This window comes from Garra rufa, chromosome 6 (genome assembly GCF_049309525.1).
Source record: "Garra rufa chromosome 6, GarRuf1.0, whole genome shotgun sequence".
NCBI classification, from domain to species: domain Eukaryota; kingdom Metazoa; phylum Chordata; class Actinopteri; order Cypriniformes; family Cyprinidae; genus Garra; species Garra rufa.
In genome coordinates this window covers 46,546,671-46,568,500 of record NC_133366.1, presented here as the reverse complement: position 1 = coordinate 46,568,500, position 21,830 = coordinate 46,546,671, and the positions used below count along the sequence as shown (strand labels likewise).

At 34.2% G+C, this 21,830-nt stretch overlaps 1 protein-coding gene across 1 annotated transcript; it reads left to right on the top strand.

Annotated features, from left to right (window-relative positions):
* Nucleotides 1-830: 830 nt before the first annotated feature.
* ern2 (endoplasmic reticulum to nucleus signaling 2) lies at nucleotides 831-20,562 on the top strand. Its single transcript, XM_073842063.1, has 22 exons — nucleotides 831-1,148; nucleotides 4,529-4,646; nucleotides 4,793-4,826; nucleotides 4,943-5,015; nucleotides 5,094-5,166; nucleotides 5,425-5,547; nucleotides 6,878-6,982; nucleotides 7,103-7,370; nucleotides 7,580-7,658; nucleotides 7,736-7,889; nucleotides 9,834-9,961; nucleotides 12,200-12,328; nucleotides 12,449-12,668; nucleotides 12,933-13,023; nucleotides 13,108-13,297; nucleotides 14,248-14,347; nucleotides 14,541-14,740; nucleotides 14,859-15,006; nucleotides 15,711-15,838; nucleotides 15,909-16,032; nucleotides 16,171-16,238; nucleotides 18,990-20,562. Exons 1-22 carry the CDS (start codon nucleotides 1,089-1,091, stop codon nucleotides 19,158-19,160), a joined length of 2,784 nt encoding a protein of 927 aa, XP_073698164.1. The 5' UTR covers nucleotides 831-1,088; the 3' UTR covers nucleotides 19,161-20,562.
* Nucleotides 20,563-21,830: the final 1,268 nt, after the last annotated feature.

Below are 21,830 nucleotides of genomic sequence, written 5' to 3'. Positions count from 1 at the left end.
ACTGACCCCAAGCTTTGAACAGTAGCGTATATTGTTACAAAATATTTATATTTTAAGTAAATGTTGTCCTTTTTAACATTTTATCAATCAAAGAATCCTGAAAAAAGTATCACGGGTTGCAAAAAAAGCATATAAAGCAGCACAACTGTTTCCAACATTGATAATAAAATACCATCAGATTGATTTCTGAAGGATCATGTGAGACTGAAGACTAGACTAGAGTAATGATGCTGAAAATTCAGCTTTGCATCACAGGAATAAATTATATTTTAGAGTATATTAAAATAGAAAACCACTGTTTTAAATTGCAATAATATTTCACAATATTGCATTTTTCCTATGTTTTTAATAAAATAAACACAGCCTTGACGAGGAGAAAATACTTTTTTATAAAACATTGAAAATCGTACTGATCATATAACACTGTTAACTAAAACAAATTTAAGGGGTTTAAAGGTTTTACATTTTTAATTTCAGAATTTGTTGGCCACGATAATGTTCTTTTTTTTACCTTGTACATTCTTATTTATTAACACTAAAATTGCAGAAATTGTTCTTTTCCCCACTTAATAAGCAAAGAGAAAATTCTATGTTGAACCTCGAAAGTAAAAGAAAAATGACAGAACAGACCGTGTTGTCATCAATTGTCAGGGCCAAACTGTTATTGTTCCACGTGTTTTAAAATGACAACCAGTTTTCTCGAAACTCCGCCTTACAACTGAGCGCAACGACACACGATTGGTCAAACGCGCTGTCAATCAAACAAACATGGCCGTGCCTTCTAGTTTTTAAGTGTATGCTCTTTGATTTGAGTGACATCACCAGTTCCGTCCCAACGCGGAAATGTGCAATATTTGTTATTATAATATAGGATGAGTTATCTGGCATGTCACAGGCATATGCTGAACCGTAGCAGAACTGTAAGCGACTGAGTATGCCGCTGTGAAGTTTTTCCCGTAGTTTGTGATAATGGCGTTTTGTTGGAGGAGTTTGGATCCCGTTCGACCTTAGTGTATATTTACTGACACGGACCTCGAACACGCCGCAACTTTAACCACAGACTGATCTGTCAGATTCAAGGAGAAATAATGGACTTGAGACAGTTGCTGCTGCTGTTGTTGCTTAGCCTCGCTGGAAACGTGTCACAGGTAAATACGGGGGGGAAATGGATCTCATGTGTTTACCACTTTATGTTGCTGGTCACCGTAGGGAATGCACTGGGACAGGGATATGTGTTGGTCTATTTTTGGCTACGCAGAGGCGGGGTGCTCTGGGGTTCTTGGAATGGAAATTAAAAATAATAAACAAGAATAAATTATGTTTATTATTACTGTATACTAATGTATTATCTTATAATAATTAATCAAATAATATATTAGAGTTAGAATTGACCAATAATAATGAATGTGTGGGAGTCGGATTCATTTCGGCGAATCGGTTCATTTGAATTTGATTCGAAAGGATTATAATAATCAGGGGCGAGTTGTTCAAAAAGTTTAATCTGAATCAGAATGATCTGGATATGGAAATCCCATGTTTTGCTATCCAGGATCAGTGCTCGTTTTTCACAGCAAATTTGGATTTGATCACCCTGATCCACATCCAAATCTGCATTACTAGTGCTCTATGGAGTCCCTAAAGGGACATGGTGATCAAAGAAAAATAGATGGGGCAAAAAATGCACTCTTATAAAGGTGCTTCACGATGCCATAGAAGAACCTTTTTTGTCTGAATGGTTCCTTAAAGAACCTTTTCACAACCTGTTTCACAAAAGGTTCTTTGAGGTGAAAGAATGTTCTTCAGATTATAAAAATGTAAGAAAGAGATGGTTCTATGGCATTCCTGTGAAGAACCTTTTAAAGCACCTTCATTTTTAAGGTTGTTAAGATTTTTAAGATTTAAGATTGCATTTACACAAACAACTACTTCTGACTGGTCCATTTCTGATGATTGTGCCAATGTAGTTTACAATCAGTTTAAAAAAACACCTATCAATTAGATATAATATTTTTGTTTGATATTGACAGCTGTTAAGGGATTTGCATATGTATTACATGTTGAAATCAGTTTTTTGGATCAATTTTAAAGTTTTAATATATTTTGATTCCTGAAATCCAGAATCAAAATCCAGGGTTTTGTGATCTAATCTGAATTCAGAATCCTTTTTTTTTCTTTTGAACAACCCGTTTTCGAGATTTGATCCAATCCGATGGCCAAAAATCCGATCAGATTACTTTTGAACAACTGGCCCCTGTTCAAAAGACCAATTCGTTCATTATGTGAGTGATTCAAGCAACAAGTTTTGAAGAAGTTGGAAACACAACCCTGTTAACTAGCTTATTATAATTAGCTTATTTTTTAAGATCATTTCAATTTGTCATGTAACCTGAACCTGAGCACGAGACTGCATATGTAGTGTGATTAAAGAAACAATAATTAAATATAATATTTTTGTTTGATATTGACAGCTGTTTGGGGATTTGGGAATATATTACATGTTAAAATGTTGTATTTCTTAGACCACTTTCTTAGACCAAGTTTTATTACATTTTTGTTCCTGAAATCCACCCTTCTGCTAGGATCAGAATATTCCCTTTTTTTGGATAAAAAGTACCCCAATCTTATACTAAAACAGTTTGAACTTTAATCCAGATCAAAACCAAGATTGGATTTTGTGGTCTAATCCGAATTCAGAATCCTTTTTTTTTTTCTTTTGAACAACCCATTTTCACGTTTTGATCCAATCCGATGGCCAAAAATCTCAAAAGACAAATTCATTCATTATGTGAATGATTCAAGCAACAAGTTTGGAAGAAGTTGGAAACACAAGCTTATTAACTGAGTTTTTAGGCTAATTTCAGTTTGTGTTCTTACAATAGTGTCATATAACCCCAAACTGAGCACGAGACCTGCATAGGCGCAGCTTAATAGGCTTTGTGCTGGAGAGCTCGCGCAGTCCGTGATGCATTGTTCCCAGAGCGGGTGCATGTGTGTTATTATAACAAGAGTTGCCATGAATGTGTGAGACAATAGAGTAGTAGTGAGTTTTAAGTTAGGTGGTGCTGTATGATCATTTCTTTTAATCACTTAGAGCTTCACGTTTAGTTTAAACGGAGGTAATATACTGTTTTTTTATTCCCTCAAAATGAATCAGTCTAAATGTAAACTACTGTGTACCCTTAAATAAATAATGATTGTTTGCTTTAATAAAATAACAGCCTCATTGTAGTGTATTTCAGTGGAGCAAGACAGTTTTGCAATGTTTCCGCAACACAGTGAACTTTATTATACATTACATAATGGATATGGACTCAGTAGGGGGTTAGATAGATATCTTACAGCAATGACCTGAATATGTGACTAGATTCAAAAATTAAAATTAGATTACTCAAAAGCATTGTGAAAACCAATAACAAATGATTGAAAAACATGCATAATACTGTTGAGTAATATTGACTCATTCAAAGTTGTCCTTCTCAGTCATATAATGTCAGGCAGTTTTTTGGTAAATATAGGAGTGGCGTTAAGGAGGAGGACATCCTGGTTAATAGCCGTTGACTGTTAACCATGCTCTCTAACACAAACACATAAACCTGAAGCTACACTACCAGTCAAAAGATTTTAAATGTTTTTTTTTTTTTAAAGAAGTCTCTTCTGCTCACCAAACTTGCATTCATTTGATCCAAAATACAGCAAAAGCAGTAATATTGTTACTATTTAAAATAACTTTTTAGGATTCTTTGATGAATAGAAAGATCTAAAGATCAGCATTTATCTGAAATAAAAAGCTAAATAAAAAGCATAATACACTAATTCATTCAAAAGCTTGGAATCAGAATATATATGAAAGAAGTTATTGAAAATAATACTTTTAGTTTAGGATGCTTTAAATTGATCAGAATTGATGATAATGGAAATGATAAAGACATTTATAATGAATGTTCTGTTTATCAAAAAACCTGAAAACATTCTACTCTGCTGTTTCCAACATAATAATAATAATAATAATAATACATGTTTTTGGAATAGCAAATCAGAATATTAGAATGATTTCTGAGGGATCATTTGACTGGTGTAATGAGGCTAAAAATTCAGCTTTAAAATCACAGGAATAAATTACATTTTAAAATATATTCAAATAGAAAACAGTTATTTTAAATAGTAAAAATATTGAAAAAAATTGGCTTGGCGAGAAGAGAGACTTCTTTAAAAAAACATTAAAAATCTTACTGTTCAACAACTTTTGACTTTTTTTGGTAGTGTATATTACTGAGCACCTCTTATAGACATGGTTATTTGTAAATTACATATCTGTTACAGACTGTTACAGACATATAGCATTTATAGCTAAATGTGATTTTAAAAAAGTTGGCTTTAACAAGTATAGCCATACACATACACACACACACAGTCTCAAGAGAACACACTGTGGGTATTTCCGGATACGTATCAGGTAGCGATTAGTTTTAAATAGTCTGATATCTGCTGTGTGGTGTATGAAAAGGTGTTTTACTGGTTTCCCTTTCAGTGTGAGGGAGGAAGTTCAGTTTCTCTCCCAGAATCTTTGCTCTTTGTTTCTACGCTGGATGGAAGTCTGCATGCTGTCAGTAAACAGACCGGAGACATCAAATGGACACTGAAAGAAGGTGTGTGAATGTGTGTATCAGCATGCATGTATGACAAATGATAATAGAAGGAATAATATGTTGTAGAGCTGTTTTGTAGCATACAATATTAAAAAAAAAAAAAAATTCCATGACATTTTTAAGTGACATTTCACTCTGTCTTCTAGATCCCATCATACAGGTTCCTACCTTTTTTCAAGAGTAAGTGTTTAACCAGTAGCCAAAAAACAATTTACAACAACTTACGGTTTTAAAACTGCATTCAGGACTGACACCGTTATGTTATCTAATGCAATCTTTTAATCATCCTCTTGTAGGCCAGGCTTTCTACCAGATCCCAATGATGGCAGTCTGTATGTACTAGGAGGCAAGCGCAAAGAGGGTCTGATGGTGAGTTTTATTTGCAGGGGTGCAAGTGTTTTTCAGAGTTGCAGTTCAGCCATTTATATGAATCTTCTCTCTTCTCAGAAACTCCCGTTCACTATTCCAGAACTGGTCCAGTCTTCTCCCTGCAGGAGCTCTGATGGGGTGCTCTACACAGGTAATTTCAGACATGTTTGTAATGTTTTTTTTTTTTTTGTAAAATCAGTGTTTGATATATTTATTTAGTTGTTGTGAAGGTTTCCCATGCACATTATTATTTTTTTATTTTAAATGTGATTTCTAGCTGAGTTTGAAATTAAATAAAATGAATAAAAGCTTAAAAGTCATTGACATTCTATTTTACTGAGTGGAATCCTGATAACAAGATCCATGCCCTTGTACACTCTTATTTATTGTACTGTTTGTGTTTTTCCAGGTAAAAAACAGGACACTTGGTTTGTGGTTGATCCTCAGACAGGTGAAAAACAGACAAGCCTGAGCACCACCTCCTCAGACTCCATTTGCCCCTCTGCCCCTCTGCTGTTCATTGGTCGCACAGGTCCGAAGACACATATACATGAACCTTGTCTTAATTATAACTCTATATACAACCTGAGTCATTCTGACATTGCAAATGTATATGTTATATACACACAGACTGTTGAATTAAACAAAAGTGACAGTAAAGTGAATTTGTAAATTACTTTTTAAAAGGAACTCTGGGTATTACCCCTGGGTATGGCTTAATATAATATAAATTATGTCTCTTATTGAAATATGTAGTAGAAAACCCATAGAAGATTTACATTATTTTAAAAATCCACATTGTTTTAAACATATTTTGGACTATGGGGTGTGCCATTATTTTGATGACTTGAAATGGTTTCACTCTGTGAGCTAATGGCGCTACATGTTGCTATTTTACCACAACACAACTCGGAAAAAAATACTGATACAATGTCACATTGTGTGGCTTTTGGTTGTAATTTTAAGTCAAATGGCAACAAGAGAAGCGATGTAAGTCTTCACTGTTTTCCTTGCGATAAGAAGCGGAGGAAAGAAAGATGCCTGTGGACACATAAAATTTCCTAAAGACCCGCGTTTTTGTTCTCTCCACTTTATCCCTGATGTTTTTTAGGCTTTTAGTAGACCACAGCTACTGAATGAGCTTACAAACGGCAGAGATAAGAAACGCTAGATGCCATCCTGGTAGGATGTAAACATGTTGACTCTTGTCATGAAGCCACAGCCACTGAAGGAGTTTCTCAGCGTGGATTTGACTCGATATCCAGGGCCACTTAGACTCCTTGTGGGGAAAATCGATGGTACTGCATTTGGTTTAAGCCTATGCTTATATCCATTGCCACCTGTGAGCTCTTTCGTAGCTGTGGTCATCGTATAAGTATTTTATTTTCTGAGGTGTGTATTCCGAGTTGTGTTGGGGTAAAAATAGCAATAGGTAGCTCCAGTAGCTCACAGAGTTCAACCATTTCATGTCATCAAAATAATGGCACCCACCATAGTCCAAAATTTGTATAAAACCATGTGATTTTTTTAAAATATTGTAAATCTTTTAGGGGTTTTCTACTACATATTTCAGTAAGAGTTATCATTTACGTTATATTAAGCAATGCAAGTTTTAAAAGTCGAGGTTCCCTTTAAAATATATGAAAATATTCATTATTAAAAATAGAAATAAATATATATATATATAAAATATGCTGTTTTTATGATTGTAATAAAATTTCACAATATTATGGTTACAAAATAAATACAGTCTTAGTGAGCATAAAATGCTTTTCTCAAAAACTAAAAAAATCTTACCAAACCCAAACTTTTGATTGTATGTGTACAGTATGTGATGCATGTATCCACGTATATGTCTGCAGAATATATGATCACCATGTATGATACGAAGACTCAGGAACTCCGCTGGAATGCCACCTACAACGACTACTCTGCACCTCTCTATGATGATAAAAAATATGAATACAGTAAGTTCCTCATCACACATGCACAGATTTCACAAGCCAGTCAATTGAATTTGTCAATGCATAAGTATGTTAGAGGTAATTTTAGATTTCGCCACATTTGTGTTTGTCTGTGTATCACAGAGATGTCGCACTTTGCGTCCAGCGGGGACGGTCTGGTGGTTACGGTGGATCGGGACTCTGGTGAGGTCTTGTGGATGCAGAAGTTTGAATCTCCAGTGGCAGGGTTTTACTTATGGAGTCAGGACAGTCTGAGGCGAGCTCCTCATCTGACGGTCGCAACCGAAACCCTACGTTACCTGACCTTCACTGCAGAAAACACACAGTCCCACACAATGAAGTGGATGTACCAGTTTACAAAAGAGAACCACAGCACTAAGACTCAGCTGGTGTAAGACAGTAGTTTTTCAAAACACATGTATTTAAAGGGATAATTCACCACTCAAAAAATTAGTTCTGTCATCATTTACTCACCCTTTTGTCTCAAACCTAAAGCCTTTTAAAAAAAGGTGATTAACTATAAAACAAAGCAAGTGATTACCCTATTATAAAAGTACTTTTTTAAAGTAATTATGTTTTTATGTGTGCATATTTTCATAGTCCTACTCTCTATGTTGGCAAGACGGACTCTCATCTGTATGCTTCTACCTCTCTTGTGCACCAAGGTGTGGCAATAGTGGTAAGTTCTGCTATTTATTTTTTCAAAACCAACAGTAAAACTTCTGTGTGATTAACGATATACTGTTCCCATGGCAGCCAAAAGGCCTTACACTTGCACGTATTGAGGGGCCAATGACAGCTGGCGTCACAATGGGTAATGGACGGCCTGAGTGTGAGATCACGCCCAGCACTGATGTGAAATATCCACCAGGAAGCAGCAGTTCCCTGCAGAACCAGTGGCTGCTGATTGGTATGGGCAACTCTTGAGCACACAATGCATTTATCATTTATGTACGCTCTAAATTTCGATAACTTGCATACTTAAATATGTATGCTTTAAGATAAATACATGTGCTATGCTACAAAACCCACAGTTTAAAGGGTTAGTTCAACCAAAAATGAAAATTCTGTCTTTAATTACTCACCCTCATGTTGTTTCAAACCCTTAAGACCTTCATTTATTTTCAGAACACAAATTAAAATATTTCGATTAAATCAGAGAGCTTTCTGACCCTGCATAGACAGCAAAGCAACTACCACGTTCAAGGCAGGTAGTGAGGAAAACCGATTGTTAAAGGAAGTTATTTTTGTTTTCTTAATTGACAAAAAGTATTCTCGAAGCTTATAACATTATGGTTGAACCACTGATGTCACATGGACTATTTAAATGATGGCCTTACTACCTTTCTGGCCCTTGAAAGTGGTAGTTGTGTTGCTGTCTATGCAGGGTCAGAAAGCTCTTGGATTTCATCAAAAATATCTTAATTTGTGTTCTGAAGATAAACAAAGGTTTTACATAGGGCTGGGCGATTCTTTCGAATTTTTTCGATTAATTCGAATTTACGTTTTAAGACGATTTAATTTTTTTATTAAATCGAGGTATATATATATATATATATGTCTGTATTCAGAACGGAAAACAAATAACGTGTTCTGGTAAAATAAGGAGTCACTAAGGGGACATGATTAGCTGCTTGCTAGCAAGTTAGCCTGTTACATTACAGTACATACAATTTCACTTACCACATAAACAGAGTAGAGAGATGATTGAAGACAGTGGCGAATTATTTGCATATCAGGGCTCTAGAGTGCGACCTAATTTCTCAATGGTGCGACTAAAAAGAATCTTAGGTCGCACCGGTGCGACTAGCCATTCAAGGGCAAAAAAAACCTACTACGCGCGACTATGAAAAAATATTTAGGCGCACCATGTGCGACTGACCCGACCAGCATATTTGTGTTTGCGCTGAGTGGAGCTTCAAAGGTTTCTATGTGTTTTGCACATTGACTAATGTATCTCAAGTGTAGAGAGTGTAAATAAGAGACTGAATGGGCAGTAGCTTCGTTTATTATAATAGAGCTTTGTGAGATTGCGAACTAAGATGAGTGACAGCTTTTAATCATTTTTAAGGGAGTTTGTAAACGAGATATTGATTTATTACAACAGTTAAATAAACAAGAAGATATTAAGTGACTTACATTGTCTGACTATAACACTATTGCCTGATTTTGCTCTATTTCGTCGTCAAAAGTGGTCTGAAACAAGTCACAGCTGAGCCGCTGCACATCTCCATTCAAACACAGCGGTGTTTCGTTTATGAATGAACGTGCGTTTTTAAACGAGTCTAGTGAAATGATTCAATTTCCCATTCAAAAAGAGTCACTTGCTTTATTCTTGAATGAAACATCCGTTCGAACGAATCAAATGAATGAAATGATTCAGTAATTAAATCAGTGTCTTACCAACACCTGCTGGCAGATCGTTTCAGTTATTTAAATAATTTAATATTTCTGTGTTCAAAATTTAATATTTTTGTATATGATATAAGTGCAAGAGAAAAGCATGGAAATATATATTTTCCTCCCATCTCATATTTATTTGTCTTACAAACATTTACTGTGTCTGGTATGATAAGAATAGGGTCTGGTGGAAAGCGATCACTGATGCAGTTGCAATGTATACTGCAAAATATATGGTACCCATATATATTGTGGAAAAGCTGGGGTTTCTTTACATGCTAAAAGTAGTAGGGGGGAAAAAATCGATTTGAAAATCGTAAATCTGATTTTTTTGTGAAAAAATCGGGGATTTTATTTTTAGGCCATATCGCCCAGCCCTTTTACATATCAGATATGATATAGAAGGATTGTATTATATCTATATGTAGCTTGGTCTGTATGTTTGTGTGAGCAGGTCACCATGAAGTGCCTCCTTTGGTTCACACCACCATGTTGAGAGATTTCCCAGAGAACCTGCAGCGCTCTGGTGATGTCATCCCACCTCGAGGTTCTGGTTCTTCTTTCCGTTCTCCGTCTCACCCAGTGAGTCCAATGCACAATTCACTCAGAAATTAAAAAGTCTGCCATTTATTAACCCTTCATGTTGTTCAAAGCCTGCATTACGTTATTTCGTTTGTGAAAACACAAAAAGTGACATTTTGCATGTTCACACTGCTATTTTCCATAAAATGTAAAAAAAAAAAAAAAAGGTAATAATACCATAAAATACCATAAAAAAAAATCTATGCAACTTTTGCCATTCTGAGTCCTATGTAACTTTTGCCATATACTGTAGTAGCTTTGGAGAAAAAAAAGACTTTTACATTTATACAGTGCCTTGCGAAAGTATTCACACCCATTCATTTTTTTTATTTTTAAACTTTTTTTCCCACATCTATCTACACTCCATACACCATAATGGCAAAACTTTTACAAATGAAATACATTTATTAAAAATTAAAAACCTAAATGATTCCATTACATGACCCTTATCTGGGACAGTTGAAGTTTAGCTTAGGAGCATTCATATTGCTTCTAGATGTTACTACACTTTGAGTGGAGTTAACCTGTAGCAAATACAGTTGAATGGGTATGATTTGGAAAGGCACACATCTTATCAACAGCTGAAAATGCATATCAGAACAAAAACCAAGCCCTTTGATAAAAAAAAAATGCCTGTAGAGCTCAAAGAAAGGACTGCATCAAGCCACACATCTGGGGAAGAGTTCAGAAAAAAATCTGCTGCACTGAAGGTTCACAGAAGCATGTCTTCGTTACCCTTAACAGAAAAAAGTCTGAAACAACCACAACTCTTCCTAGAGCTGGCCTCCTGGCCAAACTGAGCAATTGATGGAGAAGGGCCTTGGCTAGAGTGGTGACCAAGAACCTGATGGTCATTCTAGTTCAGCGTCATGATCATATATGCAAATGAGAGAAACTTACAGAAGGGCAAACATCACTGCAACACTCCACCAATCTGGGCTTTATGGTGGTGTGGCAAGACTTAATCCTCTCCTTAGTGAAGACTTGAAAACACACCTGGAATTTGCAAAAAAGCATCTAAAGGACCCTCAGACTGTGAGAAACAATATTTTCTGGTCTAATGACCCTCACTTCCAAACATCGTGTATGAAGGAAACCAGACACTGCTCATCACCTGCAGAGAACCATCCCAAAAGTAAAGTGTGCTGGTAGCAGCCTCATGCTCTGGGGCTGTTTTTCAGTGGGTTTTTCACTGAGGGACTCGTCAGAGTAAAAGAAAAGCTCAATGAACCTAAATATTGAGATTGAGCCTAAATGAAAACCCAGTCCAGAGCATTCAGAACCTCAGACTGGGCAGAAGGTTAACCTTTCAACAAGACAGTGACCCCTATGCACACAGCAAGAGTGGTTTATAGACGACTCTGTGAATGTCCTTGAGTAGCACAGCCAGAGTCTGGGCTTAAACCCAAGCAGGTAGAAACCTGAAAATGTCTGCCAGACCTCATTTAAGCTGAAAGAGCTAGAGAGGTGAAGAGGTGAGGCGAAGAATGGCAGATAATTGCTAAATGTTGATGTGCAAATCTTGTCGCATCATACCCAAAAAGACTTGAGGCTATAAAGGTGCTTCAGCTAGGTACTGAGTTAGTTAGGGTATGAATACTTATGCAATGTAATTTTCAGTTTTTTTTTTTTTTAATTTATGACGTTGTGACAATTCTGTTTTTGCATTGTCATTATGGTGCATGGAGTGTAGAATGATGTGGACAAAAAGTAACTTAAAACAGTTTAACATAAAGCAGCAATATAACAAAAATGAAGGGGTATGAATACTTTCGCAAGGCACTGTATTTACATTGATGCACTTAGCAGTGTCTTTTATCCAAAGTGACTTACAAAAATATGCAGTGCCAGGTTTATTTGACAACTAGATTAGGAAGAAATGCAGAGAAGAAGGTTTTTTTTCGTAAGTGTGGTTTAAGGGTGCGGCCTGGTTAAGTACTTGTAGAAGAGGGGTGTCTAAGTTATTTTTCACAGAAAATCATAATTCTGACACATTTATATTGTGATTGATTGATTTTAAAATACTGAGAAAAGTGTTGTATTAAGCTAAGTGGGAGCTTAATATGAATGAGAGCTGTACTATTCATTCTTAAATGAAATGGGGAAATAAATTGTGATTCAGAAAATGCCATCTATAGCAACTTAATAATTGGATGTAGGCCATTAAAAATCTCATGCATGCTGAAATTGCAAGTGTCCTGAACAGCCGAGCACAAACTTGTCATCTTGTGTTTACAGTTGCCACCGGTAACAAAGCACAGCTCTTCCCCTGTGTTGCCAGACTCCTTGACCTCTGACCCCATGACCGTGTTGGTGGTGACACTGCTGCTGGGAGCATGGATTGCCTTCCTGCTAACCCACAAAAGGGTGTGTAGTAAAGAGTGTATTTTGAATATTTGTAACATACGTATTTATTCATGTATGCATGTATGTATATAAGATAAATAAACAAGCATAAAATCTGTTTGTTCTTCTCTTTTTGATCAGCCTGTCAAAAAATCCCACAGATCTGAAGATCCAGTGGACTCCAGCCCTCTGCCGGTGTTGATCAATCAGAGCACTACCACAGAACCCAACACTCCGCCCTCAAGCTCATCTTACAATAACAACAGCCATTCAGAGAAGACTAGTTCTAAGGCATCCAATCAAACTCTGCCATTCTCAAGCAGAGACTCCGCCCCAATAACAACAGCTAGCCAATCACAGAGTACGAAAACTATTCTATAGAGTTCCACATGAACTATTGAGCCTTATTCATGAAGCACAATAACAAATTTTCTGTGTAAATCCAAACTATTCTTAACAAAATCATTCCAAATTTGAAAACTGAAATTTGTTCTGCTTGTATTTCATAAATGAGGCCCGTTGTTTTTTCCTTTTTTTCTAAATAAGCAGTTTGTTTCATATACAATCATGTTGTTCACTATAATTTAAGCCTTTAGTTATTTGTGTTTTAACTCTCATTATTCAGGTGAACAGTCTGATGTTGTGGAAGTTGGTAAAATCTCATTCAGTCCTGCTGAGGTGCTGGGCCATGGGACAGAGGGAACCTTTGTGTTCCGGTGGGTTATTATTTGTTGTGATAGTAGTTTTCCAGTTTTGGATGGTCGTTCCTTACCTTTAATTTACTTGTGTTATGGATGCAGGGGTCATTTTGACGGTCGGCGTGTGGCAGTAAAGCGTATCCTTCCGGAGTGTGTGGAGTTTGCAGAGCGAGAGGTTCAGCTCCTCCGTGAATCAGACGAGCATCCCAATGTCATTCGTTACTTCTGTACAGAGCGGGACAGACAGTTCACTTACATTGCCATAGAGCTGTGTGCCGCTACACTCCAGCAGGTGTGTTTTTAATGAGTGTGTGTCTATGTTTGTACAACATAGGAGTGCTTTTAAGTGGTACTCATTTGTCTTCTGCTTGTCACTGTTTTTTGTGACTTGTGAAGTCTTTCTACGAGGCAGGAACATGAGAATTTTATCATTAGAATTGAACCAGTGGCAGACAAGAAAATCAATGAAAGTTTTTCATCTAATATTATACTGAATTTTATTTCAGCTTTATTTAAAAAAAACATGTTCTAAAAGTTTTAGTTTTATTTAACAATAACAGCATTGAAACCACTTAACAAAACCATGCAGTGTTACTATTTTTTTTTAGTTATTTTACTAATAATAAACTGTTATATGTTCAGATAGTTTTTTTTATATTTCTTAGTGTTATTTTACTTTAGGTTTCAGTAATTTAGTTTAGTTTTTTATTCGTTTTTGTTTAGCTTTTTATTTCAGTTTTAGTTTTAGTAGTTTTAAAACTTTAGATACTTTTGAATAGACTTATAATTGTTTTTTTTATCTAATATTTATATTATATAAGTACTTTTAAGTACTTTTTAGCTTTATTTATTTCAGTTTTACTCATTTTGATACTTAACATACACTTTTAATTTTTTTTTTAGGTTTTTCTATCTAATATTTATATTTTATTTTATTTCAGCATTTTCAATTAACAAAAAAAGATGCTTATATTCATGATGCATTCTCTGAAAATATGCAAAATTCTTATTTTCTAAAGATTGTTTAAGGATTTAGATATTTCTACTAAAAAGCAAGACACAAACTGATTACAAATATGACTTTTGCAATAATGTCACTACTAATCCAAGAATATTCTTGTACTCTAACTATATAACATTTTTAGTATTCCTTTTCATTAGTATAATCAACTGTAATTTCAGCTGTAAAATAACTCATTTGTTTCCACGCACCCTGATTTGGGTTTTCTGATTTGTACGTAGTATGTGGAGGACCCAAGCTGTCCCTATTCAGACCTGAACCCAGTGTCCCTGCTGGACCAGACCATGTGTGGCCTCAGTCACCTGCACTCCCTCAATATTGGTGAGTCACTGTTGCCATCGCAACGATTCCAATCATAACTTCCTTCCTACAACTTCTTAAAAATGCACAAGGTAGTATTGCATTGCACTAATGTTTATTAATTGCTAGTGAGTAACTGGATGTTGACAGCATTCATTCTTATAAGCAGACTGACTCACCGTGATTTGTAATTATGCTTCCCTCTCGTATTTAGTTCACAGGGATTTAAAGCCACGGAATATTTTGCTTTCTCTCCCGGGGGCGTTGGGTCGAGTCCGGGCGGTGATCTCAGATTTCGGCTTGTGTAAGAAGCTTCCAGATGGTCGCCATAGTTTCAGCCTACGCTCTGGAATACCAGGAACCGAAGGCTGGATTGCCCCTGAATTACTCATAAATGCTCCAAAAGGGAACCCTGTACGTCCAGTACACATGCATTCAAACACGTCACATGTGCAGTTAAAAAAAAAAAAAAAACTATTGTGTACTGAATTTTAAAAACTCACTAAGTTTCTCTCTAATTTTCTATCTTTAGACAAGTGCAGTGGATATATTTTCAGCCGGATGTGTGTTTTATTATGTGACGTCCAAAGGACAGCATCCGTTTGGTGACACTCTGCGACGTCAAGCTAATATCCTCTCTGGAGTCTATAACCTTGACCACTTTATGGAGGATATACATGGTTTGTGCATGCATGAATTTTAAAGGAGTAGTTCACTTTCAGAACAAAAATGTACAGATAATGTACTCACCCCCTTGTCATCCAAGATGTTCATGTCTTTCTTTCTTCAGTCATAAAGAAATTATGTTTTTTGAGGAAACTTCAGGATTTCTCTCCATATAATGGACTTCTATGGTGCCCTGAGTTTGAACTTCCAAATGCTTCAAATGACTCTAAATGATCCCAGCCAAGGAAGAAGGGTCTAGTGAAACAATCGGTTATTTTCTAAAAACATTTACAATTTATATACTTTTTAATCTCTACACAGAGTACAGAGTTAGACAAGACAAGCTTTGGAGGTTAAAAAGTGTATAAATTTTCATTTTTTTTAGACAATAACCGATTTTTTCGCAAGATAAGATATCTTTCCTCAGCTGTGATCGTTTAGAGCCCTTTGAAGCTGCATTTTGGAAGTTCAAACTCGGGGGCACCATAGAAGTCTGTTATATCGAGAGAAATACTTAAATGTTTTCCTCGAAAAACGATTTCCTTACGACTGAAGAAAGAAAGACATGAACATCTTGGAAGACAAGGGGGTGAGTACATTATCTGTAAATTTTAGTTCTGAAAGTGAACTACTCATTTAAGTATGAATGTGTACTTTCTTTTAGAGGTCTCCAGTTTTCTTTAGATACAAAAACACACTAATATTTTGGTGTTTGTAGAGGATGTGATTGGCAGAGATCTGATTGAGCGGATGATCAGCGCTGAGCCAGAAACACGTCCTTCAGCAGCATCCGTCCTCAAACATCCTTTTTTCTGGAGCCCAGAGAAACAGCTGCAGTTCTTTCAGGTGTGTGTTTGTGTGTTCATTAAAGGGTCTAGTGAAAAAGTTCAGTGCTGAAGTTGTTGTTTGGCTGTAGGATGTCAGCGACAGAATAGAGAAAGAGCCGGCAGACAGCGCTATAGTGGGCCGTTTGGAGAACTCCGGCAGGTTTGTCGTAAGAACCAACTGGAGGATGCACATATCAGCACCACTGCAGGCTGGTAAGCACTGCAGATTACCATTACAAAAATATTATAACATTTTGTTTTAGAATTGTTGAATAAAGTGTTGAATGTTTTAATATGTATGAAATGAAAAATGTGTATTCATGTCTAAAATAAAACTTCTCCATCTGGCAGATCTTAGAAAATTTCGTACATATAAAGGAAACTCTGTGAGAGACCTACTTAGAGCAATGAGAAATAAAGTAAGTGTTTGTTTTTACATACAAAATGTTTTGCATACAAAAGTGAGTAATGACTAAAGAAATTAATATTGCACTAATATATTATATTATAATAAGGGGGTCTGTAAGAATTTTAAAATGTTTTGAAAATTGATCAAACGTAATATTGTGAAATATTATTACAATTTAAAAGAACAGTTTTCTGTTAAACTTTTTTTAAATAATTCTTATAATGGCAAATCTGAATTTTCACCTTCAGTTTGATTCAATTTAATGCGTCCTTGCTTAAATTTTTTTAGTTTGGTAAGTTTTTAATGTTTAAATCACTAATGCTCATCAAGGCTGCATTTATTTGATTAAAAAAAATATATAGTAAAAACACAAATATTGTAAAATGTTATTACAAATTATTATGCTATTTTAATACATTTTAAAATGTAATTTATTCCTCTGTTGGCAAAGCTAAATTTACACCTCACTTTTAATCAATTTAATGCATCCTTGCTGGAAAAAAAAAACTTTTTAATGGTTATAATATAATATAATATAATATAATATAATATAATATAATATAATATAATAAGTTTTATAAAAAAAATATATCAAATATTGTAAAATATTATGCTATTTTAATGTCATTAATTTTTGTCATTTACTCTCTTGGCAAAGCTGAATTTATATCTCACTTTTAATCAATTTAATGCATCCTTGCTGAAAAAAAAACTTTTTAATGGCTATAATATTATATTATATATTATTATTATTATTATATTAAGTTTTATAAAAAATATATAAAATATTGTAAAATGTTATTACAAATTATTATGCTATTTTAATACATTTTAAAATGTAATTTATTCCTCTGTTGGCAAAGCTAAATTTACACCTCACTTTTAATCAATTTAATGCATCCTTGCTGGAAAAAAAAACTTTTTAATGGTTATAATATAATATAATATAATATAATAAGTTTTATAAAAAAATATATCAAATATTGTAAAATATTATGCTATTTTAATGTCATTAATTTTTGTCATTTACTCTCTTGGCAAAGCTGAATTTATATCTCACTTTTAATCAATTTAATGCATCCTTGCTGAAAAAAAAACTTTTTAATGGCTATAATATTATATTATATATTATTATTATTATTATTATATTAAGTTTTATAAAAAATATATAAAATATTGTAAAATATTATTACAAATTATTATGCTATTTTAATATATTTTAAAATGTCATTAATTTTTGCCATTCACTCTGTTGGCAAAGCTGAATTTACATCTCACTTTTAATCAATTTAATGCATCCTTGTTGAAAATGAAAAAAAAATAACTTTTGAATGGTTATAATGTAATATAATATAATATAATATAATAATATTCAAAAGTTTGGGCTTTTTTGGTAAGTTTTTCGTGTTTACGTCTCTTATGCTCATCAAGGCTCCATTTATTTGATAAAAAAATACAGTAAAAGCAGAAATATTGCAGAATGTTATTACAACTTATTATTCAAGTTTATTATATAAAAATGTATCCCTTTGTTTGCAAATTAATCACCTTCAATTTAATGTGTACTTGCTGAATAAAATAATAATTTCTGTGATAAATAAAAAAAATAAATCTTAGTGACACCAGTTTTGAATTAATATAATATAATATATTTTAAATGTTTGGTGTTTGTAAGTTTTTAATGTTTACATCTTAGGGCTGGGCAATTTGGCTTAGAATCAAAATCTCGATTAATTGAACATTTTAACCCGATTACGATTAATGAACGATTATTTTATTTATTAATAAAATTATATTTAATTATATTTATATAATAATTATTTTTTTGCCCTCATAGTTCACTGACAAGTTTTGTACAGTAAATATGTTCACATATTACAAGCGAGAGATTTTTGGATGAAGGGTGCATTACTTGATTTTAAAATAATTGAAGGAAACACACTATCTACGATCTATGATTATTAATTGAACATCAGTGTTGAACAACTGAAATTAAAGCAAGCATTGCTTAAAACGAAAAGTCACATTTTTTTTAAATTAGTGAAAATAAATAACTTGCACTATTGGAAACAAAATAAATAATTTTCAATGTTTTTCATTTTAAAAGTAGAAAATAAGCAGTATCTCCTCTAAATAAAATTACCCTTGTATATCCTGTAAATACTTTTTACTGTATAAATACTGTTTAAGCTCTCCATCGACATGTCGGCGGAATAACGTAACGGAGCGCTTGTGTCTTTTAAAGGGAAAGTAATTGAAATAATCTTCCTGGAAAAATTTTAACGATTATAGGTTCTGAATGTCGATTTCGATTATTTTTCGATTAATCGCCCAGCCCTATTACATCTTATGCTCATCAAGGCTGCATTTATTTGATTGACTGAAAAATACAATAAAAACATTGCACAATAATATAAATTTTTGTCATTTTAATATTTTATTTTATCAGTTTTAAAATAAATAAATAAATCTCAGTGACACAACTTTTGAATGGTTATAATAATATATAATATTTGGTGATATAATATAAATGTAAAATAAAATATAATTCAAAGCTTGGGGTTGGTAAGTTTTTAATATTTAAGTCTCTTATGCTAATCAGGGCTGCATTTATTTGAGAAGTAAAACAGACAAAAAAACTGAAAAAACCTTACTGACCCCAAACTTGTGAACTGTAATATAATATAATATAATATAATATAATACACCTTTTATATAATATATAAGTATAAAATACCTTTCTTCTAATGTTCTTCAACAGAAGCATCATTATCATGAGCTCCCACCAGAGGTGCAGACAGCTCTTGGTGAAGTCCCTGATGGTTTTGTGGTATATTTTACCTCCCGTTTCCCCCGGTTACTGCTTCACACGCATTCAGCGCTTAGCATCTGTGCTCCCGAGAGACTCTTTCACCCATACTACCACCACTGAACATCCACAGAGACTTGCTTGTTTGTTCCTACACTGGACTGGAGAGGAAAAGTAAGATCCTTAAGGAAACAGAGACCTTGAGGACTCAACCAAACACTATTGATGTATAATTCTGTACTTCAGAACTGTGAGCACATCTCGTTGTTGAACACTACTGACGGTTTTCTCTTGAACATCCTACTGAATGAAATATACCAAGGTTTTTGTATGCCTATGCTTTTATAGAAACAGGTTTTATAGGTTAGATTAACCAGACAAGTTACTGAGTGTATTAATGGGCTTTTACAGAGCTTGCCATTGTTTGCTGCTGGTTTTATGATGTGAACCAAATAGCAAAGAAATAAAAGGCCTTATTTTCTGATGAGTTTACATCAGCCAATAGATTGGGATATGTTCTACCATTTCTGTCAGTTTTGCTTATTTTAATTCTGACTTTCAACACAGAAGATTACTGAATTGCCAACTGACTGCTTATATTCTTAATAGGTAGAAAGTTAAGTATTTTCATACTAAGCACATGGTTTCTTAAAGTGACAGTTTACCAGTTCCACCAACCAAAATCCAGGTTACATGGTTAAAGACTGATAAAAGCCATTGATATTTGCAGATATATGAAGATATTTACTAATTACTGGACTAAAAACCAAAAATACTAGTTTGTCTGTGTCATATTGTACACCAAGTGTACATGTATTTGTGTGATTCAGATACTCTGGGACTGGGATTTGTATTTTCTGCTGTTCATTTTGCTTTGTGTGGTTTTAATTGCAGCTTTGCACTACATTTATGGATCTTTTACAGTCCACCACACATTGCAGCTTCATTCTCATCTCTGTGATGTTACAGCTGAGAGTGTTACACAAATATTGTGAAGTATTTTACAGCCTGGTGTACACTAGTTTTATACTGCTAGATTAAAAAAAAATGTTTTTTTTATAAATTAAGTGTTGAGAATTGTTGCCACTGGAAATATTCACTGAACGTGCCTTTGTTTTTCTACCCAGTAAATACTAAATGTATTGGCCAAAAAAATCTTTGTAGAAGTGGCACAGATCAAAAACTGTTGTACTTGATTCAGATTAATGTCATTGCGGACATGTTTGTAATGGATTTCCATTGCACAAAATACTGCTTACTTCAGGTGGTATTGACATACTGTGTTAATTACAAGGTACTTCAAAAAATACTATGGAATTACCATTGTGCATAGTACTATGATACTTTTATGTGCCATTTTACTACAGGATCTACAATACATGTAACTACATGAAAAATGTTTTAAACCTAAAAATTGACCTTTTTTATACTGACTTTGTGCCCTGCAAAACACTATGGACAGTGATATAATCTTGCTTTATGTTTTGAGCACAAAACAAACCTAAATAAACTGAACGTTTGAGCATTCGATTGCAGTTTTTGTTGTTTTACAACTGTTGAATCTAGGTTTAGTTGTGTAGAGTGTTTTCACAACACGCCATCAATCGGCCATATTGGCGGCGCTGAATGTACACAATGCCACTGAACCAAATGAAACTCACACATTTTGTTGATTATTGCTGTTGAAAATGGCCAATTATTGTAATTCGGGCTGTACTCATCAGCCAAACCGGGAAAAACATTTGAAGTACTACTGACTACAAAACCTAAACACGGAGAAGAGTGCAAAAAACTTGTGTTTGTAGTTGGCCAAACTGAACCAGATTTTCCAGGGCAAGACTGGAATTAATACTTAATTAATACTGCTTGTATGTATCTTTAACCTCTATTAACTTTAGTTTGTCAAAATATTGCGCCCTTTCTTGCTTATGTCCTTTTCTATATGATTTAGCAGCTTCCACCCGCTTTTTCCATGGCTTAGACAGCTCTGTGATGGACAGCTATACTCTTAATACAAGTGGTCTTGGTAACTGACAGATGCATATGGCAAGCTCAAAACTCAAAAGCAAGATTTAAACAGTAAGTTTGTTCATGTGTTCAGTGGAAATGTAAATAATAAACTACCAAAGAAGACATAATTAAGTGAAACTTCATTAAGATGTAGTGAAGCAAGTACCAGTAATCACTCTCACTGTCTTCACCCAACCGTTTTCTTATTTGCACAAGCTGTCTTAACAATGAAACACATGCTTACGTACTTAATGGATGGTTCACCCAAAAATGAAATTGTGTCATTAATTACTCACCCTCATGTCGTTCCTAACCTGTAAGACCTTCGTTCATCTGCAGAGCACAAATGAAGATGTTTTTGATGAAATCCCTACAGCTTTCTGACCCTGCATAGACAGTAACAGTACTACCACATTAAGTCCCAGACAATGACTGTAATGTTATAAAGCTATGAGAATAATTTTTGTGCGCACAGAAAAACAAAAATAACGATTTCTCCTGAGGAGAAACCCGGATGCGACCGCGACGCGGTATTCTCATGAACGCGCATTAAAGACACGAAAGAGAAAAAAATTAAATGATCGAAATGGAAAAGAAATAGTTGAATAAATTCATTATTTTTGTTTTCTTTCCCACATAAAATTACAGTTGGACCACTGATGTCACAAGGACTATTTTAATGATGTATTTTATACCTTTAAAGTTCTGACAAAGTAATTTCTGTGATACAGAAAACATGCAATATGTTTGGGGTTGATAAGATTTAGTGATTTTTCATATGCC